At 35.2% G+C, this 21787-nt stretch overlaps 1 protein-coding gene across 3 annotated transcripts in view; it reads left to right on the forward strand.

Moving 5' to 3' along the window:
- SLC4A4 (solute carrier family 4 member 4) overlaps positions 1-21787 on the forward strand; it is a 265785-nt gene that overhangs the window by 85883 nt on the left and 158115 nt on the right. For all 3 annotated transcript variants that reach the window (XM_006917294.1, XM_006917293.1, XM_006917295.2), the window contains exons 4-5: positions 5944-6104; positions 12947-13126. In XM_006917294.1, coding sequence (XP_006917356.1) covers positions 5944-6104; positions 12947-13126 — 341 coding nt within the window. The remainder of the gene's footprint in view (positions 1-5943; positions 6105-12946; positions 13127-21787) is intronic.

Genomic DNA, 21787 nt, shown 5'->3' on the forward strand with positions numbered 1-21787 from the left:
CTCTGTCTGAAATGCTCTCCCTGCCACATCCCCACAGTACCTCATGGCTCATTTTCTCACCTTCTTCAGGTCTTTATTCACATATGACCTTCTCAATGGCTGACTTTTCTAAAATGAAAACCGTCTCCTGACACTCCCTGTCCCCCATCCTCTATAATTTTTGTCCTTAGCTCTTATCAACATTTAGCACATTACGTATCTTATTATCTCTTCCCAATAAAGTCAAAGCTCCATGAGGGCAGGAATTTTTGTGGATTTTTTTACTCACTATTCTAGTCCTAGTGCCTATAACTACCTGGGACACAGTCTACAATAAAAAAATACGTGTGAGGAGCATTTGAGATCTTGCTCCCTGGAATATGTTGTTAGTTTGGCTCAAATAAACTCATAAAACTTTTCAGAAAAAAAAAGAAATATGTGTTAATAGAATGAATGGGGAAATAAAACCTTGATTCTTAGTTTACTGTTCCACCTAAATCCCTTTGGGAGATTTGGAGGTGATTGTGCCTCCTGAAATGATTCAGATTTTCAATAATTTTTACTTCCTGCAACTACTCTGCTTCAGAAAGTTTTTGCAGTAATTTCTGACTGCCATTTATGATGTCTAGTTTTCAGACGTGATAGAGTTCCCCTCACCCCCACAAAAAGCTCTCAAATCTACCAGACTAATAAAAGTGTAGTGCTTAGAAGGGATTCATTTTATATATGAAAAATGCAGCATCAATATTCTTCTGGCTAACTTATAAAATTGAGAATTTTTTGCTTTTTTTATGAAACCCCAAATTGACAGACTATTTTATTTCATAAAGAACTAGCCCTCCAGACTTTTCCAGCTTAATGTAGTTTTTACTGAGCTCACAACTCTACAGAACACAACCCTACTGCTTTTAAACTCTCCCTTTTAATGTTCTATATTTTTTAGTTGACTAATGATTTGATTTCACGAATATCCTACATCAAGTCTCAGCATTACTGCAGTTCAGTCCTACTTCAGGAAGTTCAGGTTAACTCTTTATCTCAAAAAATAAGGAGAATGGTTTCCGTAGTAGGAAAAATATCCCCATTTAAGTCTTGAAAAGCACAGTAGTCATGAAAAGTATGAACAAAGGAAGCCTTTATTTATGTGAATTTTGAAGTACAGCCAGCGCATCACCCTCTTTTCACTTCTTTTCTCTGTTCTTCCCTTTCCTAAAAGTTAGAACTTTGAATTTTCACTCCCTCTCCCAACATAGAGCATGAGTTGAAGACAGTGCAATGAATGGAATGATCAGACCTGAGAAGTGCATATGGTCAGTGAAATGCAGAGAACACTCTGTTTTAAAGAATATTTCTTACTGTTAGGTCATTAGAACACTGACATTCAGTAATGTAGAAGTAATTAAAATGGAATAGTTGGCATTAGGGAAGAAGCCTGTATTCCTCAATAAGAATTTCTAGGTGGCTAGGCATTACTTAATGGATACATGAAGCAAAATGGTAAAAGAATATGTCATGGTCTAGCTTTGGTGATGGCCCAAAGCCTGCAAGAAGGTCTACTATTATCCCTCGCTATGCCTGAACTCTTTCTTTCAGTCAGTGATGTCTCTAGAAAAATGATTATTGGCTTTCACTTTCCCTTCAGCGACTGTTCAGATGGGCAATGTTGGAAGTGGTAAACTGTTATAAGTCTATATCTTAAAGACCACTCCCCCAAAGTGATTCAAATTTTACTGCCCGACAAGGAAAGTCATCATAAGTTTCAGTAAACACAGCAAGCCAATAAAAGAAAAGGGTATTGATGTTTCGCTTCTAGTTGGACTGCACAAAGGAACATCCATTTGTCTTTCTGCTCTGCAGACTGATCAGACATACCTCTGGAGAACCTGGTTTCAGGGCCGGGCCATCAAACACAGACATGTGCACTTACCCTGGGGGTTTGGAAAGGGACCGCTCTCTTCCCAATCTACATTGACTTCTCTATCTTTTCTCTACTGGATTACTTTGGAAAGTTTCATTTCAGACCAAGTTTATTTTTTCTGTAAGAAAAAAGCTAAAGGAAAAGGAATTTAATCATTTATGTAATTATATATAGTTACAACATACATATAACTTTATATAACTTTGATAAAAACATACATGTAATTTTAGCAAGAACTTTCACAGTTGATCTAGAAATTTAGGACTTCTCCTGAAAAACATCATTTATCCCAGATATACACTAGCACTGGCTTCTTTTTTATGTATGATGAGGTACTTATTAATTAACAAGAAATTTTATTATCATTTTAATAGTTTTATGAAGTTGAATTATAATCTAGGGCAAAGGTAATATCTATTTTCCACAGTAAAATTGGCGTGTTTTTAAGTTAGAGGTCTTGTCTTTTCTTAATTATATTTAATCATATGATTGGAAAATTGCAAAATTCAGTGATTCCCAGTGGGTCTTCTATTTCTTCAACAAACTAGTTGAAATACTGTTTGGTTGGCAGTTACTCAAAGTGTGTTAAACTGCAGTGTACTTTATCATTATTCTTCTAAGACCTTGGAATAAATAAACTTCACCTAATAAACTCTTCTTCCAAGGTTACAACAGTTTTGTAATTGCAAGCATTTAAAAAGCCAACTTGTGAAATTAATTTTCCTGTAACATGTCAAGTACCAAGCAGAAGGAAAAGTAGGAAACTTATTGCAAATATATGGTTATTCATAGTTATTATGAAGAGTAGAGAGTGGCTTTTAGTACATTTTACAGTAAGAATGTCTGTTGTTTTTTTTTTTAATGTAATTACACGGTTCTGAAGCACCTTTACAAATTCACTGTCACTCAGATAGGCTGAACTTTGGTACCTTGGTCTTAGCCTTTTCTTTAATGGATTCTGATTTGAGTTGCATAGCTTTCAGTTTGTTTTTTTTTTCAAATTTGTCCTTGATACGTGAAGAGGATAGACATAGCATGTATAGTTTCTGGAATGAAACTACCTGCAAATAATCTGTTTAAATGGGCAAATCATTACTTTATGCCTGAAAGAATATGTTTGAAGTATAATGAGTTCCTTAAACAATTAGAGCAATACATTTTAGAGGAATTGAAGTCATTATTTCAGAGTATCTCTTATGCTATGTTATCTGTGCTGTGATGTGACATCATTACAACATTGAATATTTGCTGAACTCAGATTAAAAGAGATACTAAACTGAACTATGAGATAATACTTATCCCTTAGGGATGTGAATTCTAAGGAACTGGCTAGTTTTGAAACTACATTTTAATTTCTTTATTGTTAAATCTTGACCTAAAGAGCTGGTGTGTTCCATGAGAGTGAGTAATGCTATTCTAGAAATCTGAGCTAGTTAAGATTTATGAGTTCTAAATGTACTTTTAAAATTTGTTTGTTCAAAGTCATATAGAAGTCCAGTTGCCTAAAATATAAACTATGGAGAGGAATGAAATAAAAGATCTATCACACGAGAATGCAGTGGTTTTGCTCCTTTTAAATAGTTGGTCACAGGGTAGTTGGTCACAGGGATGGGGAGCATGGCATAAGGAATGCAGTCAGCAGTAATGTAATGGCTATGTGCAGAGCCAGAGGAGAAAAAGAGCAGTCAGGGGGATCGTTCCATAAACTATATAAATATCTAAACAATGTACTGTATACTTGAAACTAAAAAAAGAAAAGAATGCAGTAGTAAAAAAAATTATTAAACATATTGTTTGGACAGTTGAGAATAATGGCAGAAAAGAGCCACTGTCACATACTGTTTGTAAGTGAGGCTTAGTTTTCTTTTAAGAAATGGATTTGGCAATACAGATTTATGGCAACTGATAGAAAGAGGGATTCATTTAGTAAAGACAAGCAAGAAGTGAAGGCTGTGTAACACACTACCCTTTGCTGAGTTTCCAGCTGGTTCTTGTCATTCATCTTGGACTTAAATTTTATTACCAAAGAGTCTGTCCTTCAACTAATAAGAATACTCTCAGGAATAAAAACAAGGAGTCCCTACACTCTTTATAGGTGACATAATTATATGTAACCCTGTCTTAGTTTCACATAGTATAGAATCTTCTGTCTTCTAGAGTCTCAAACAATAAATTAAAATATGAAATGTAAATATGATTCAAATACCAATTACCAAAAACATGGTTAGGGATTCTGTGAGCAAGCATGAAACGATAATATACCTGAAGTTAATCAATATAATATACTCCATAAAATGGTTACTCTCAAAATAACTCCGATTTCCTTTTATTGTTTTGAGATATCCATACAATTCTATAAGAGTGTGATATAAAACTGTCATTTTTCTCCCACTTCTATTTCTGTGGTTCTAATACCTCCAAATGGAGAATTATTAATTTATACACACACACACAACACACGCACACACACACGACACACACACAGATGAATATTAAGGGTCTTTCTTTCTTGGAATGTTTTGCAACCACTTTGTAGAAATAAGCAAGATGCAGTTCTAAAGTTTTAAAACGTTGGTGGTGATGTTGTCTTTTTTAACTTGAGAGGAAAACATGTATAAATCTCCACTGCCTACATTTTGGGGGATATAGGAGAAAGGGGGAGGGTTTTAGGATTGGGGGTGAGGTTGGGAATAAAGTTGCATTGACACGTGGGAGTTTCCTGGTTGGGAGAGGCTTCCTGAGAGAGATCATAGATGGAGACTCTTTGAATATGGCTAAAATATTTCTGAATCACATGAATTGTTGGGCTTGATTTAAAGTCTAAATTTTCTTTGACACTATGGCTGATCTCTTGATCTATTTTCACTTCTGGTTCTGCTAATGTATTTTTTTCTTCCCTCCTCTGGGGGTGGTGAACAGCCTATAAATAATACCTTATGTAGAACTTACTCTGATCCCTGCCCTTTGTTCTCATCTTTAGTGGGCTAGGTGAGCATTTAGCTTTTCTAGGAAAACATTTTTCAATCATTAAACCTTTGGGTGAAGAATGGAGAAAAACAATTTTTTTTAAACCCCTATCTTTATCTTTTTCAATATCTTTCAGAAGGTTTGAAGTGAGAGAAAAAAGTGTTTTTCTTTGGGTCATGATGAATAGCAAAATAATGATGCTTTCCTGTTTTTCTTTTTTCTTTTTTTTAAACCAGTGTCGGAAGATTCTAAATGTGTAATATGTGGGACATAAAAACTGTCAAATGTGTTTTACTCCTACTTCTATTAAACTTTTAAAAATTGATAAATATTGCTAAGCTATCAAAATGTCTAGGAGTCTTAGAAAAGAGAAGCTATGAAAGTGGATTGTTTGTTCCATTGCTGAGGTTAATAGGAGATCTGTTATTATCAGAATAGATGTGTTCATTGAGCTTGCATATTTTTAAACACATGTGGATCCAGACTTTAAGGGGGGAATATGGGTCAACTGAAAAAAATATATATTAAAATAAGACATAGAGATACATGTTGGCCCTCTGTAGGCATTAAAGGGAAATATTATATGCATCTGACCACTTCACATACCATCTCTTTCAAATATTTAAGATAAATATTCATTTATCATTGATATTTTACCTTATATAAACTTGCCTTGTAAAGTCACGACAGAATTCTCACAATGGTGGCTATTTTAACACATTGTAGGCTCTAACTAGATGGAGAATTTTGTAATGTATGTTTTTTTCTACCTTATTTAAAACTTTTAAATAATCATTCTTAAGGATTTTGTGGTTACATGTAAATAGATATAAAACCAAGAATGCTTTGGTTCCTTTCGGTTTATTTTCTTTCTTTCTAACATTAAGGGAAGGAGCACTCTAGTGACTCTGGTGTGTTTATAAAAGTAACACAATTAAAGATATAATAAGCTTTTAAGTTTCCATGAAAAGAGACATTTTGTAATTACTAGTGGGAGTGGAGACAGAGGGGTTGATGTTGCTATTTCTAAGGAGGTTAGAACACTTTTTAATTGCTATTCACTAATCTCATATTCCTAGGTGGATTAAGTTTGAAGAAAAAGTGGAACAGGGTGGGGAGAGATGGAGCAAGCCCCACGTGGCCACATTATCCCTTCACAGCTTATTTGAGCTGAGGACATGTATGGAGAAAGGATCCATCATGCTTGACAGGGAGGCTTCTTCTCTCCCACAGTTGGTGGGTAAGTATGTTGTTTTAAGTTCCTATCATTTTATCAGTTTTTTCCTACCTATCCATGAATCTTCATCAATGCAGCTGACTTTTAGTGTAAGCAGAGTTGAATATTCTAGAACATTTATTCTCTCTTTATGTTATAAAACTAGTAAGGTTTATTGCAGATGTATTTCCATCCAATTTTGTTTCTTAATCTTCTCTCTTATACTTTTCATTGTTATTTTTTTAAAATTAAAATTGGGATCATATTGTATGTATACAGATTTGCATTCATTTCTTTCACTTACGAACATAGGATTAATATTTTGAATGGAGTTTCACCCTCTCCACTCATCCTTGGTTCTATCAGACTGCAAGTCTGGACACCAGATTCTAGAACTCTTTGATCTCAGACATTATACAGGAAGGAAAATAGTCTAGTTCCTGGATTAGGGCTGATTTTGTAGATGGAAGTCAAATTTCTTTAACTGTATGTAGAGAAAAGTTATATGGGGCAGAAGCCAGAAAGAACCTTGTGGCTTGGTCACCAAGTTGGGTCACGTTGGTGCTGAGTATTGTTTGTACAACCACCCGCAGGTTGTACCTGAACCTCGTGGTGCAGGGCAGCTTTGGCATCCTTTGCCAAATAGTGTTGTATAGTGTTGTGTAGTAAATGTTACGTCATCATATTGAACACCTTGGGCACACATCACCACCTTCCAAAGAGTAGTAATTGATTTTATTTTCTAACGAGAGCCTGCTATAAACTGCCTTATTACCCTTCCTTCAGATCTAGGTGTGCTAAACGATAGCCCAGATGGGTTGTTCATTGAGCACATCCTCAAAAACGGGTACAGGGGCTCTGCTTGTTATTCCTAGGAAAACTCCATAGCCAGGTGACCACTGGACTTGTTTAGATGACTGCACTTTTCCAAGGGGTCTGTGGGGTGCCCACGTTGGGATTGTGGGGAAGAAGATGTGGCTTGTGGCTTCCCAGAAAGTGACCAGTGTAACTTCATACCTGTGTAATTTCTCTGATTATCTGTAGACAAAAGTCTTGTCTGTGGCATCTGTGTCTTTATAGACAATGAGAAGGCTATAGTATATATATTGAAAGAAAATATTAGTTGTCAGATGAGGCATATATCTAGCTGATGTATATATATCTGATTCTTCTTCAGAGGCCTTATTAGATTTACAAAGAAGCCCCATACTTTCATGCATCTGAGGTACTTAAGGTGCAGATGGAGAAGGAAGAATGACTAATGTGAGGATTCTGGGTGGACAGAATTAATCATTTATTTATCAGTAGTGTGTAGGCTTCTACGATGTGCCAGATGCTGTTCCAGGCCCTGGAATTAGATTTGCAAATCTATCACTTTGTAAATGGGATAAATTACAAATGCATATCCACATTGATAGTTAGAAGATAATATAGGAATACTTTTCTGTGTGACTTTTTCATATTTGACAGCACAGGTGAGCTGAAACAGACATTTGATATATGACGAGAGATCTTGGATTATTGTACCGCGGGAAAGTGGAGCCAATCTGTAAAGACAGGAGTAAACGGAAGGAATCATTTTCTGGGTGGTTTGTTGCACTGACTTTTTTTTTTTTTTTTTTTCATTTGTTAAAGGCTGCAAGAGAGATTGTTATCTAAAAAAATATCATGGTTAGCAAAAATCAATCCAGTTCTTGAGTGAGAATTATAGTTTCTAAATTCTTAGACTTTAAGAACCAATCTGAACCAAAGATGTTTGAAATCAGACAAATCGAAAAAATACATCAGATGCATAAATGCAGGGCAAAATGGAAATAACACTTGTGACCTGGCAATGTATAGGCACTCTAGGGGGAGAACATGTGTTGTGCTTCAAAGAAAGGTTCCTAAATTAAAAAAAATAAAATAAAACAAAAGTCTTTCCATAGGCCATTGTTACTGTCTGAAATTCCACCATTTGGAGATTCATTTCTCTGAGCCCAGGGCTTGTCCTGTATTAAAATATACATACTGTCTGACAGAGGTCATATATTAATTCCATGAGATGCAGAGTGGTGTTGTACAAAGGATAGTGGATTTAAAGTTGAAGGGGTTTAGTTTAAGTCTACCCCTGCTAGCGGGTATTACTATGGGATGGACGAGGCAAGTTACTTAAGTCTTTAGCAGTCTTGATTTAACAGCAGGCTAAAGGTGGACTTCTCAGAGTTGTAAGAATTAAATGAGGACAACAGCTGTCATTGCTACATACTTACATGACTATCCTACTGTAAATGAATTTATGCATATCTTCTTACATGTCACCCAGCAGAGGCCTGAGTGTAGACTGAGTCAGGTAGAGAGATACTCAGGGACTTCATAAACAGGAGAAAAGATCCTGAAGAGTGCAGTGGATGGGCTGGAGACAATATAACAACTTTTTTGCTGTGCCTAGAGCTGGTCAACAAGGGTGATGAAAGTTAAAGTTGAATTATATACTTGGACTTTTCTGTAAAACTGTCTTTTGGATCTTCTTCACCAGAAAGAGCTATCTTAATGAACTTCGGGTGTTCAGCAAATAATTGACCCTTTACATGTAGTTGAAAACAGAGTCCCACATTATATTGGAGCCTTGTTAGCCAATGGTTCTGGTGTTTATTACATTTAAGAAAAGTTCTCCAAGCGTTCTGTGTTCTCACTTTAATTTTCCATTATTTTTTATTACCAGCTATGAACTTTTTCTGTAACCTCCATGCATTTACTTTAAAAATTGTCATTAAATTTTAAAATTAGACACTACTAGGTCACTTTGAGATATCATCATCCAGTAATATGTTTGCCCCGCATTCCCTGGGGCAAACAGGCAGAGAGCCAATGCTGTCATTCTGGAGTTGATAATACAGAAAAACAATTCAGAGTCAAATAAAGAAGAAAAGAAATTCACAAGCAAGAGAAAGAAAGAAAGAAAAGAAGGAAGAAAGGAAGGAAGGGAGGGAGGGAGGGAGGAAGCAAGGAAGGAAGGAAGGAAGGAAGGAAGGAAGGAAGGAAGGAAGGAAGGAAGGAAGGAAGGAAGGAAGAAAAAAAGAAAAGAAAAGAAAAGAAAGGAAGAACCAGATTTGCAGGAGTGCAGAAGAAGGACATGTTTGAGAGAGTATCATTGACTGAAAAGAAATAACTTAAAAATTCTCTGAAAGAATCTAAAACTTGCAGTGAGTCACAAAACACAAACAAAAAAACCCCTATTTCATTTTAAATGATAGAAGATGTCATGTAACTTGGAGTTATTGTCATTATTTGGTTATTAAAAAATCTTTTTTTAGCAGAAGATGAAGTGGAATTGAATCATGCTGATAATTCAGAGTTGAGAATTATGTACAGCTAAGTCTTAAGATACATCTCCCCTCCACACCAGTTTTATCTCAACAAATGAGGGAAAAAAAGTAATGAAAGCTAGTGTGATTATATCAGACAAACAATAGTAAGGTTTGTATCCTTTTTCGCAGTCCATTCACTACTCCTCAGTGGCCTGCCTCTGAGAGGCCTCTTCCCTCTGCAGATGCAGAGGTACCTTCGTCATGACCAGTGGGTGACCGTTTAAGCAGGTGTTTCTTCTCACACTTGCATAAAAATTTCAGCCTGATTCTGATTCTCCTAAGGACCTCTTCTTGTTTTCTTTGTGAAGAACCTCTTCTTGATGCTAACAGAAAAATTTATCTTTAAAGTATTTAAAGGATAAACCATCATTTCTGTGGATTAATTTATTAGTTATATTATTATCCTCATCATTATAATTCCTCATTTAAAGAGTATCATTCACATATGAAGCCAAGCACATAGGACATTCTTCCCCATCTAAGTTAAAAAAATTATAAGTTATTTCAGGTATTTTATTATGATGGAAAATGGATTAGGAAAATATAGCTCTATATTTGGAGTTCTCATTTTTATATTTAAAGGCATAGTGGCTGTTGGCAGACTTGTTAGTCAAGTCGTTTCTTGCTTTTTACACCTTTTGTATTTTCAAAATGGTAATATATTTATTTTTTATCACAAATCTAATACATGTACATTTTTAAAGAATCCATAAAGATATAACACACATAAATCAAAATACCACAAATCTGATCTTTTAGAACTATCCTCCCAGCAGTTTTTCTGTACATCTGTTTATGCATATGAAATGTATTTTATAAAATGCTATCATACTATAACACTTAAATCTGCCTTTTTAAACTTAAAAACATAATATAGATTATCTTTTCATGCCATTAAATGTAATTATAACATTTTAATAGCTATAAAATATTTAATAATCTATTACTGGCTATTTAAGTTATCTTCAGGTTTTTACTGTAAAGAAGTAAACATTTTTAGTATACTTTTGTAAAATTGCTTATTTCCTTGACGTAGATTTCTAATGGTGAAATATTCAAAGGGTTTTGTTATATGGTTGCCAAGTGGCCAGAAGATCATTTTGGTTACTGCTGTCATCACCAGCATGTGGAATTGCCCGCTGCACACATCCTTCACCACTGGGGATTCGTGTTTTAAATTTTGCCCCTTTGATAGATTATCAGATATCTCATAATTGGCTATATTTGTATAAATTTGTTTAAATCATCTGTTAGTCTTAAAGTTGACTATATCTTAGGTCTTTGTATTTCTTTTAAGAATGTCACTTTTGGCCTTTTTTTTCTGTTGCACTGCCATCTTTCTGTTGATTTGCATAAGTTCTGTATATATTAAATTTTTTTTTTTGGTTTAGAGTTTCCTTTTCAAAGAAAGAAAAATATTGTGTGATATGGAAAAAGATCTAAACTAAGAATCAAAAAACCTGGTGGGGGTGGGGGGTGCATCTAATTAGCTTGTATCGATGAGTAAGTCTCCTCTCTTGACCTCTCTTTTCTCAGCCGTATAAGAAGAGAATGAGCTTGATGCTCCCCGAAGTTCCTTTTAGCCCTGCTATCATCTAGAGCTGGCACATTCCCAATTGGTAGCGTCTGTGGGATTTTGAACACTGAAGACTTAATTTCAGTGTGGCCGTGAAATGTTACTGCCCCCACTTTCCTTGAAAGGTTTTGTAGTTTATGCTTAAAGAGATCCCTGCAATGTGGGCCATTTTTATGGAAACTTAATGAAGGGCATAAGCCACGCAGATGTTTTAACCTGTTTTAACTGGTGATTTCCAGGCAATAGTAACAGAAGGCCTGCTGTGCATATGTATGAATTGGTTTGAGATTACAAGGGAGAGCAAGAACAGAGGGAGGGCCTGCCAGGAAGGGCAGATAAGAAACACTTTAATCCACAACCCTGGAATTAGAGTAGGAGTTTGGTAGCATAGCAGATATGCTTGGGCTGTTTGTTTATTTTTGTGGTTCTTCTGTAAAATGGAGTTTCCATGTTGAACAATACTTAAAGGGAAAGTAGAGGAGTTGTATCAGTAGCACCTAATAATTTTACTGTGGAATAGAGAGTTAATTATAATTACAGGATCAGTTAAAAATGTTCAGAGCTAACGGTCACTGTCAAACCAAGACTTTCCCACGGGAACAGCTCTTTCCGCCTTGCCCAGGCTCCCTACCAAGTAGTCCAGCATTAAGTGACATCTGTGGCACCTGTGTAAGGCATGGGATAGAAACTCCTGGATTCAACCTCTAGTTGGCTTCAAAATAGTTGATTGTACATTGTGTAAATTGTTAATTTCTAGCCATAAGTTGTGAGGCCAGTTCTGTGAGTGCTTGTTTCATAAAAACGAACTTGGGAGCGGTGCAGCTATGCCCAAGCAAAGCCCCTTAACTGTTTGTAACTTCTCTTTACAAAAGGATGGGAATAATTAGGAGATACTGTTATCCTACCAGCACCCGTCAATTTTCTTGTCAGACTTGAAAAAGAAGAGCTTTTGTTTTCTTCTCTACTTTTGTATACTGAGAAGTTTGTCCAAGACATGTGCTAGATGCACCCATACATCTGAAAATGTAGGCACGGAATGCATTGTTCTGGTTCTAGGTAGGGGACAAGAGCTAATATGGGGAAAGGTACAGTTTTCCTTTATTTGGTCCTATTATAAAGAAAACACAATATTATAGAAGACTTTGTGAAAATAGATTAAAAAATCAGTAACGTCGAGAGTAAAGGGAAGCGGGAGGAGGGAAGTAGATAAGGGTACAAGGAGTCAAATACTTGGTAGTCGAAGGAAATTTAACTTTGGGTAGTGAACACACAATGCAATATACATATGACATAGTATTGAATTGTACACTTGAAACCTATTTGATTTTATTAGCCAATGTCACCCCGATAATTTTAATAAAAAATCAATTTTGAAAATTCTCTTCAAGTTTTTTTCATATCATGCAATATACATATGACATAGTATTGAATTGTACACTTGAAACCTATTTGATTTTATTAACCAATGTCACCCCGATAATTTTAATAAAAAACCAGTAAAGTCACTACTTTAAATTTTGAAAATTCTCTTCAAGTTTTTTTCATATCATTTATATTTCTGGCATACTTGCTATAATATAGTACATGAAATTTTCTAATCTTTTTTTCTTAATTAAAAATGTAAATTACTGACTTATGTTACTCATAGAAGAATGTAATTCATGTAAATTCAGTATTAACTGGGCTTCAAAAAAATGAAAAAGATAATTCTTCTTCTCCAAAAATATAATTAATACTGGAATATTCATAACTCTCTCATTAATGCCAGTATCCCTGTGCCCTGTATCTTTACCCTTCACATAAAGTAGAAAGTTGGAAATTTGGAAAATAGTACACTGATATTAAATTTAAGGATGACATCTATAAAGTTAGAGTAAAAAATTAACTTCATGGTCTTGTGACTGAGTTTTGTTTTTGTTTTGCTTTGTTTTTTGTATCAGAGATGATTGTTGACCATCAGATTGAGACAGGCCTTTTGAAACCCGACCTTAAGGATAAAGTGACCTATACTTTGCTCCGGAAGCACCGGCATCAAACCAAGAAATCCAACCTTCGATCCCTGGCTGACATCGGGAAGACAGTCTCCAGTGCAAGTAGGATGTTTACCAACCCTGATAATGGTAATGCAGGGGCCGACTGGCTGCTGCTCTCTTTACCAGCCTCACTCACTTTTACTCCATCTCTTGTCATTGTTTTTTTTTTTAACCTTTCTTCTTATTTCTTCTTTTCTCAAATTCATATGCCAAAGCCATTTCATAATGACACTTTTTGTCCAGTTGGGCAGGCTGGCAGTCCTGCTGGAAAGATTTCAGCAGTTATCGGAGAATGCAAATGCCAAGATGTCTTGCTTACTCCCTATAAATCTATTCTGATTGACTGAGGTAGTTTGATAATAATGCCATGATGAAACAACTGTATACTTGAGATGAATCCGCAAACCCATAGATTGTTGAATACATTGAGGAATATATTTTCGACATGGTAGTTTGTGAGAATTAGGAGGACAGACTAAAACATGATAAATTCTCTGAAATCTTATATCATGAAGTGTTTGCTTGATATATGAGCTCGTGTTCAGCCCACAAATGACCATTCATCAAAATATGTCTCACTATTATTTTTCTGCTTAAAAAAATCTATTCTTTTGTTATATGATAATGATAGACGTGAGAATAATGATTCATGGTGGGATATTAACCTCATGATATAGCAATAGGAAAGGCACCGTGTCTTATTTATATTCTAATTTATTTACCAGAGTTTTCTGTAAAGTGTCTGTCTTCTGTATTATTGTCTCTTTTTTCAAATATACTTCATGGTTGGATGCCGTATGAGAGGAGAGACGTTAATTTCCAGGAAGTATGAAAAATGGAGGCATGGTGGAAAGATTTAATAAACGTTGAGCTGGTAGAAGTAGGTCTCTCCCATCCCACTCCCAGTCTTTTTTAGCATTAAGAGAAATGAGTAGATAAGGGAGCTTCTAGTTCATTGCCATCAGCTGCACTTTCAGAAAAACATAAAACATGCTGTCATAGAAAAGATGGGCTAAGTGAATTGTATAATCTGAATTCTAACTCAGCTGCTCCATTTATGGAAATTGGGTTTTCTGACTAAATATTAAAGTTAAGGGTAATTTGGAAGAAAGCTTCCTATTAGCAAACTTTCTCTGGTATATTTTGGAACCATTCCGTCATTGTAGTTTCTTAATGAATGTTTATTCTTTAAGTAAAACCAAATGAAAAGTTCAGTTTTATTGAGTGATTTATATATTGATTTAACTGCTGCCATAAATTTTTTAAAAAGCAAAACCAGTTATAAATAAATAATTAAAATAAAATTGCTATGTATAAAAAGCATTCACCAAAGAAAGACTCTAATTTAGAACATTCCTACTACAATTTGATGTTTCTGCCATTACCTGGAAAATTGCTGCTAATTGGAAATGTTTTGATTTTGTGTTTTTTCTTAATTGTATTTTTGAAGAGAGGTGTTGTTTAATGGCTGAAAATGTTATAGAATGAACAGTTAATTATAACTAATGTCACAAATATTTCATTTTAAAAGTAACCCATGTTTTTAAAATTATGGCAATTTAAGTAAAGTCTATCTTTTATGCCTTATTTATTATCCTCTGTCTCACATAAAATGAAATTCCATGGTTTGGAGATTTTTTTTTTAATTGTGAAGAAGTTGGTAATAGTATAAAGCAGCAAGAAAGTGCATTACTTTTAAATATTGATATATTTGCAAAGAGGAGAAGAATGAGGGTGCCTTCTACCAGTATGGTGTGAGCTTCAATTTTATGGACGTGCAGGCAGAGTATAAATTAAGAACAGATGGGTCTTGGAGGCTGGTATCTTGTGTTTTAGAAAAAAGTATTTGGATGTGGAATACAACTAATGAGTTGATATCACTCACCACTTAATGCTTTATCCTATGGGTAGATCTCTGTACTTCAGAGGAAAGTTGAAATTGCTTTTGTCATTCCCCTTTTCTCTTATGAAATGTTATATATGCTGGGCAGAAAGCAAATAGGAAGGGCAGGCGGTTCTTTTCCTTTCCAGCTCTTCAGCTGATCAGCTTACACCCTGAAGCATGGAATATGATTAGGCCTTTTAAAACATGTTATTATTGGCGTTTGCTTACCTAACTCCTTTTAAATATCCGGAGGCAAGATTTGGCTTCGAGACATTCTATAATAATGAATTTCATGTGCCTCCAAGATACAGTATTATAAATTTTCAAATGGCAAAGTTTTGGTTTTCTAGAGGCACTTATTCTTAACTTAAAAGTTTATACAGTTACCTTTATATGTTAGCGTTTAACTACTTAGTATTTTTAACATTATAAAATGTTCTTAGAAGAAATTTCTAAAACAAAGAATTAAATAAAATAAAAAAAATAAAATTAAAAATAAAATAAAAAAAATTAAATTAAAAATAGAACCGATGCTACTATTTTAACAAATCAGAATTTTATGTCTGTTGTAGTTAGAGCTAGATTCTAATATCTGCATGTGAAACCCAGATAAACTAAATCACCTTGCCTTCTATCATAGGCCACATAGACAGAATGACACAGTCAACTTTAGTTATGAGAGCAACTTATGTAATTAATAGATGAAATTTATGAAGATATTTTAGAATTGGAAATTTTTTTATTTCACAGTGGTGTGCTGGAGCCACCTCTTATGCTGGAGCCCTCTCTCTTTTTTTTCCATTTTTCACAACTTTAATAGAATATTCTAACTATTCTGTACAAGTTGAAAATGCTGTATTCAGTTACAAATGTATCATAAGTAAGGCTGAGCACTCTCCAGGCCTGGTCATGGTCACAGTGTGGAGCCGGTATCCCCCGGCTGGCAGGGACCGCAGTCACAACTCAGAAACCTCACATGCCAGCCAAGAACAGGTCGCTCTGAATCCAGGGCTTTTAAGACAAGATAGATGTGGGGATGAGAAATGGGAGCTACTGCCCGAGCGAGACGCAGCATTGAAAAACTAGATGGGGAGCTGGGCCTCCCAACCTGACCCCTCACCACAGAAGACGGGCAAACCTGGGCTCTGCCCACAGCCCCCTCCTTGAAGCTGAGTGTGGTCGGTGTGTCATGGAGACAGTGGAGCCATCTCTTATCTACTCATATGAGCCAATTGTTATTAGGGATTTTGTGAACCAGTTGTTAAACATAGCTACTATTAAAAATTAAATTATATAAACACATACTTAAATAATTATATTAAAAATAAAGGTAATACATAGTCCAAATCCATCACTTCTTACTTATTTTACTATAGCCTACGATCTCGAGGTTATTTACATATATTATGTCTGTACAGTAGAAATATAAAATGATATGCCATTGTACATTTCTTCCCAGCTCTTCGTTCAGTGACTTCATGTTGATAATTTGAAATTGGCCATATTCACAACATAGAAATGAGCAGAGGCTACGTATCAGGGCTTTATTTATTGTCAATTGTTTCTAGGCTTAAAAAAGTGATGGATAAAATGCTAATAGTACAGATTTAACTTAAAAGTGTGTAATATCGATAGCCAGTGTTTTTGTCAGCTTGGCTATCATAACAAATTACCATAGACTGGGTGGCTTAAACAATAACGTTTATTTCTCATAGTTCTGGAAGCTGGGAAGTCCAAGATCAAGTTGCTGCAGATTTGGTTCTTGGGAAGGGCTCACTTCTTGGTTTGTAGATGGCCACCTTCTCACTGTATTTTCACATGGCAGAGAGAGATTATCTTTTTCCTGTCTCTTCTCAGAGCAGCACTAAGTCCATTCAAGAAGGCTCTGCACTTATGACCTACTTATCTCCCAAAGGCCCCACTTCCTAATATCATCACATTGGAGGCTGGGATTTCAGTATATGAATTTTGGGAGTATACAAACATTCAGTCCATAACTGCTGTTAGAATGTGAATAGCACAAGGAATTGAGGAAATATTCTTCTGGTATTGAAAAACTATTGTCCAGTTTATCAAAAAAGTCACTGACATCTTTGACAAATGAATGAAGTCTGACATACATCCTCATTGTTTTGCTTTTGTCTTACTTGTTAGCATATGTGATAATAGATGTTCAACATGGATGTTTTAACTGTGTTTGTTTGTCAGTTGCCACTAATAGTTGCCTCCTGATAAAAGAGTTTGGTAAAAATCAACAAAAGTATTCTATGAGAATCAACTGGCCACATGCAATTTGCAAGACTATGGTATATTTTATTATTATTTGCATGTGTGCTGCACATCTTTTATATCAGTAAAATTTACCCTCCCCCCACCCCCACACACCTGATGATTCTGTTTTCTTGAGAGCTGATTTTCAAACATTTACCAGCAAACTCTCCACCAGTTCACTCACTGTCTATTGTAGCTAAAGACTAATGTAGCTTGAAGTTCTAGATGAATTAGTGTTTTTAAAAAGAAATGAGAAACATTTTGACTTGCAATAAATTAGAGTAAAATCTAGCTAACTTCCAATATGTTAATTATTACAGAATTGCCAATTGTCTGAGACATCTGTGAATTTTGGTGGACATGTTTGCCAGGTGCAAAATTTTAGAAAAGTGCTATAATTTCTCAATATATGAATTGAGGCATTTCTATAGAGTTAGTATTGCATGAAGAAATTAATGAGATTATCATTTCCTCTGGTTGGGAATTTCCTTTACCCACCCTATGTCTCACTATTGTTTTGGGTTGAACCATATGAAATCAACATTTTTGTGGGTAAAATAGAGTTGACTATTGGTAATTTTATTTGGTTCTGTTTAATAATTTTGTCTGAGATACTTAGGTAATAGTTTTGTATATCATGGTTTACTATGAAAAAAAATAACATGTAAGCCTAGGAACATTCCTTGGTAGCATTTAAAAATTAAGTAAGATTTATTTAGTTTGCTTTTTACTCGAAAATGAAAAGTAACATTTGTACTTAATTGGTTTTTATTCAGTACAAATTTAGTAAGATGTTTAAGACAAGGTTACCTGATGATTCTGTTTTAAAAAGTCATAATTTCTAAGAGGATCTGATTTAAAAACTATCACTTATCATTTAAATGGATACTTTTAATATGTATGATCTAAGCTTACAAAAGATGAACGAGACCTGACTTGAGGACTGAGATAACTGGAAATCTTGATTTGAGTATTCAGCTTTCACTACCTTTGTGGAAATTTGGACAAAGTCATCATCAGTATGTCTGTTCTTTTCTTGGCTTATTCATTCCCCCGACCTCAAACTATCATAAAAATAAGTTCCTTGCCCTCTATGGTCTGGAAGTACAGAGACCTTAAACTAGAAAATGACTTTGGTTATCCAATCAGACCTAGATTTTGAATTTCATTTTTCCATAATACAATTTCATGACCCATTTTTCATTAGTATTTTTTCAATAAAAAATTGGAAAGATAATTTAATACTTAGTTTTGATGTCTGTAAAACAGAGGTAATGGAAATTTAATGGAGTAATATATGTAAAATGTTTAGAATGGTAACTGGCACATAGTAATTACTCAACAAATGATATTAAATTATATATAATATGTTTAAACACAATTAAGGAAGAAAAGCACGTATGTAGTAAGAGTGGTTTCTAGAATGGTATTTGTTCCGTAGCTTACTATTTGGGAAGAAACTCATGGATACAGTACTGATTTATTTCCTCTGCCCTTAGGTAAATGATACCAGTACTGTTTCATCACCAGTGGGAGAGGAGGGAGCCTTTTCATCACAGGCTTCTTACAGAACATCACTTCCTACCACCAGTCATTAGTTTTACTTTCTGCTGTATAGCTATCAGAGAAACCCTAAACCACACTGAGAATCTGAGATTTAAATGAAAAGTTGAAAAAGGTGGCAGCTCCAGGCCAGGGCAGTCGGTTCCTAGGCCTCAGGCTGCTCCCTCCATGCTTTCTCCTGGTGCGATATGGCATCTTCTGTGTTTATTGCAATATTCACTACTCCTGATTGAACCTCTGGGGTTTATCTTCAATTCACCACTTCTTTTCCCCTGTCAAGTATGAGAAATGTGATTCGCTTACTCCCACCACTTGTTACCACCACTTACTTTCTGTCTGGATTCCTCTTTTCAGTGTTATCTACCTGGCAGGATGCTGCTTCCTAGTTCTCTACCATACTACTGTTTCTGACATAAGCACACACCACCTTTAGGTATTTTAAAAAGTGTAATCTATTGCTATTACCTACCGTAAGATAGTGGTTAACAACATTGAATGAACAATGGAAAGAAGTCTCTCTCTCTTTTTTTTTTTTCGTTAATGGTAATTCTAGGCCCCATTGAAATGTCACTGGGATTAGCTAGGCTCTTGTTGCTTTAGATCTGGTTTGAGATTAGGTATATTCAAGCTATTTGGTTTGGCTATTAGATCAAGCTACCTAGATGCTGGCATGTGGTGGATCTGGCTGGGACCATTGCCAGGTTTGGCAGCTTTCTCAGGCTCTTTAGAGATTCTTAGCTTTTTGTAGGAGTTTGGATTCCAGTTTATCCGAGTTGTCTCTGTCTGGGTGGTTCTACTTTGTGGCTGCCCCTCTTCCCTCCACCCCATATCCTTAAATTCAGACCCAGTCCCTAAATCAATGGGTAAAACAGGCATATCCCCAACTCCCCTCAAAGATTCTGTTCCTCTGAAGCAGGCCACCGTGCTTCTCCAGTTCTGAGATAGGTCCGTCAACAGGCCCACATGACCTTATGATGAGTCATTTCCCCAGGTGCCTTTCTGCATGCGATCAGCTCTCTCCAAAAACCAAGAGCACACATTCATCTGTTTTGTTCAGGACTCTAATTCTGCATTTATTTGCACAGCACAGATGAATGTTCTGGACAGAACCCAATGAATGATCAAGCTCTTCTCAGTCTTTGATTAAATGAGCCAATCCATTGAAAGTTTCTAAAAAAGTACCTGAAATGAAAGTGTTTCCTTATAGCAGTAGCTATTATTATTGTTTTTATTGTATCTCTAATTCATCTATCAGATTCCCATTCTTATCTTGCTTTCTTTTCCCCAGGCAGGTGACTGATCTTCCAGATTTATAATGTTCAGATTTTTAAATAAATAATAGCACATTTTTCTCCAAGGGTCATTCTCTCCTAGTATTTGGTATTCTAGTCTGCTCTTTATGACAATTAAGAGTCAGGCATAAGAGACATAGCAAAAATGAGTATTTAGATATTGACATTAAAAGCCTACTTTATAATCTTCTTGAGGATGTGGTGCTATCTATTCCAAAGGCTTCATTCTAATCTTGGACTAATACTTAGAAGTAATGTGATTTTGAGCAATTTACATAATCTTCTTGAACTTTAGTTTTTATATCTATCTAATAAGGGTAGTAATGTATACAACCAGGAGTGAAAGTAGTTAATAAGTATAACAAGAGCTACCACTATAAAGAACAGCTATTGTTCAGCTATTAAAATAGAAGTACTTTAAGGGGCAAATTTAGTGTCTTTCAGATATAAAACTGAAGACAGAGCTTCAATTCCCACCATTATTTTGTATTCTGTTATTTTCTGTGTCTCTCAGTTTTTTTTCTCCTACCACTCCATATATGAAAACATTCTTGGTGTTTTATTTTTAAAGCAGTGATACATTCATTATCAACTTTACAGATGCCAAATAATACATAATGAAGTATCACTCATGAGCTTTATAGTATTTTTAATTTAAAGTATAAAAATTGATCAGTATGTCTGAGCAATGACAGTTTTTAGCTATTAATAAATAATATATGTATACCAGGATGATACTGTGAAATAAACATATTTAAAAATTTTGCTAATTGCCAGTCTATTTTACATAGCCAGCGTCTGTGATAGAGTAAAAGAATGGAATGATTCTCTTTGTGTTATCCTACCACATATGAGTACCCTCCTCTCTATTTCTCCCTCTCTGACAAAGCTATATACTTAAAGTGCTCTTCTCTGATTTGCTGCTGTGAACCCTGAGTAAATCTTCCATGGCTTGAGTTCCTTGATAGAGCCACCCGTGCAAAATCTTATTTTTCCAAACTTCGTCTTGTTCTAAGAGCAGATAGGAAAGTAAGTAGGTGTAGATCTGGGACCATATCCTGGTCTCTATGAAAGAGAAATGGAAGAGTAGAGGGAAAGATAGGAAAATGCGGAGAAAGGAGGAAAAGCAAAATAAAGACATGAGATGTGAGCACTGTGGACTCTTTACCATGTCTTCCCAAAAGAAAAAAAGTGGGAGTAAAGTTAAAGTCTTCCAAGAATGGTTAAGCATGCATTATTCTACTCAAATTGTACTTCAGTACAAATACAGAGGACAAAAAGGAGACCTTTTCAGATTTGCGAAACTTATTTCGTAAGAATCAAGTTTTGAATTTGAAAATGAATTTTAAGTAGGCCAAGGTTGCTGTCATTACTGTTCTCTAACACTCTTTAGGTTGTGGAACAAAGGAAATGTCATTCTATCTGTGATATTACTAGTGGTGGCACCGAAAATACCTCCCATTAATTGGGCACCTATTGTATACCAGGCATGTTCTCTGTGATGTTTCTAATGTATCTACCATTGTTTCTACTTGAAGATGAAAAACCTGAAGCTCAGAAATGTAAAATAATTTGTCTAAGCATGAGAAATGTGTTTAATAACAACATGCTAATTCAACTATAATGGGTAATGAGCTTCCTCAACCGTAATTTATTTCCTACACATCAGTGAGTCCAGGTTCTTTTAGTAATCATGTGACGTTGAAGGGCTCCGGAGGTGATTCTCTATTAGGCAGG

The sequence above is a fragment of the Pteropus alecto genome, unplaced genomic scaffold (assembly GCF_000325575.1).
Source record: "Pteropus alecto unplaced genomic scaffold, ASM32557v1 scaffold237, whole genome shotgun sequence".
Lineage (NCBI taxonomy): Eukaryota > Metazoa > Chordata > Mammalia > Chiroptera > Pteropodidae > Pteropus > Pteropus alecto.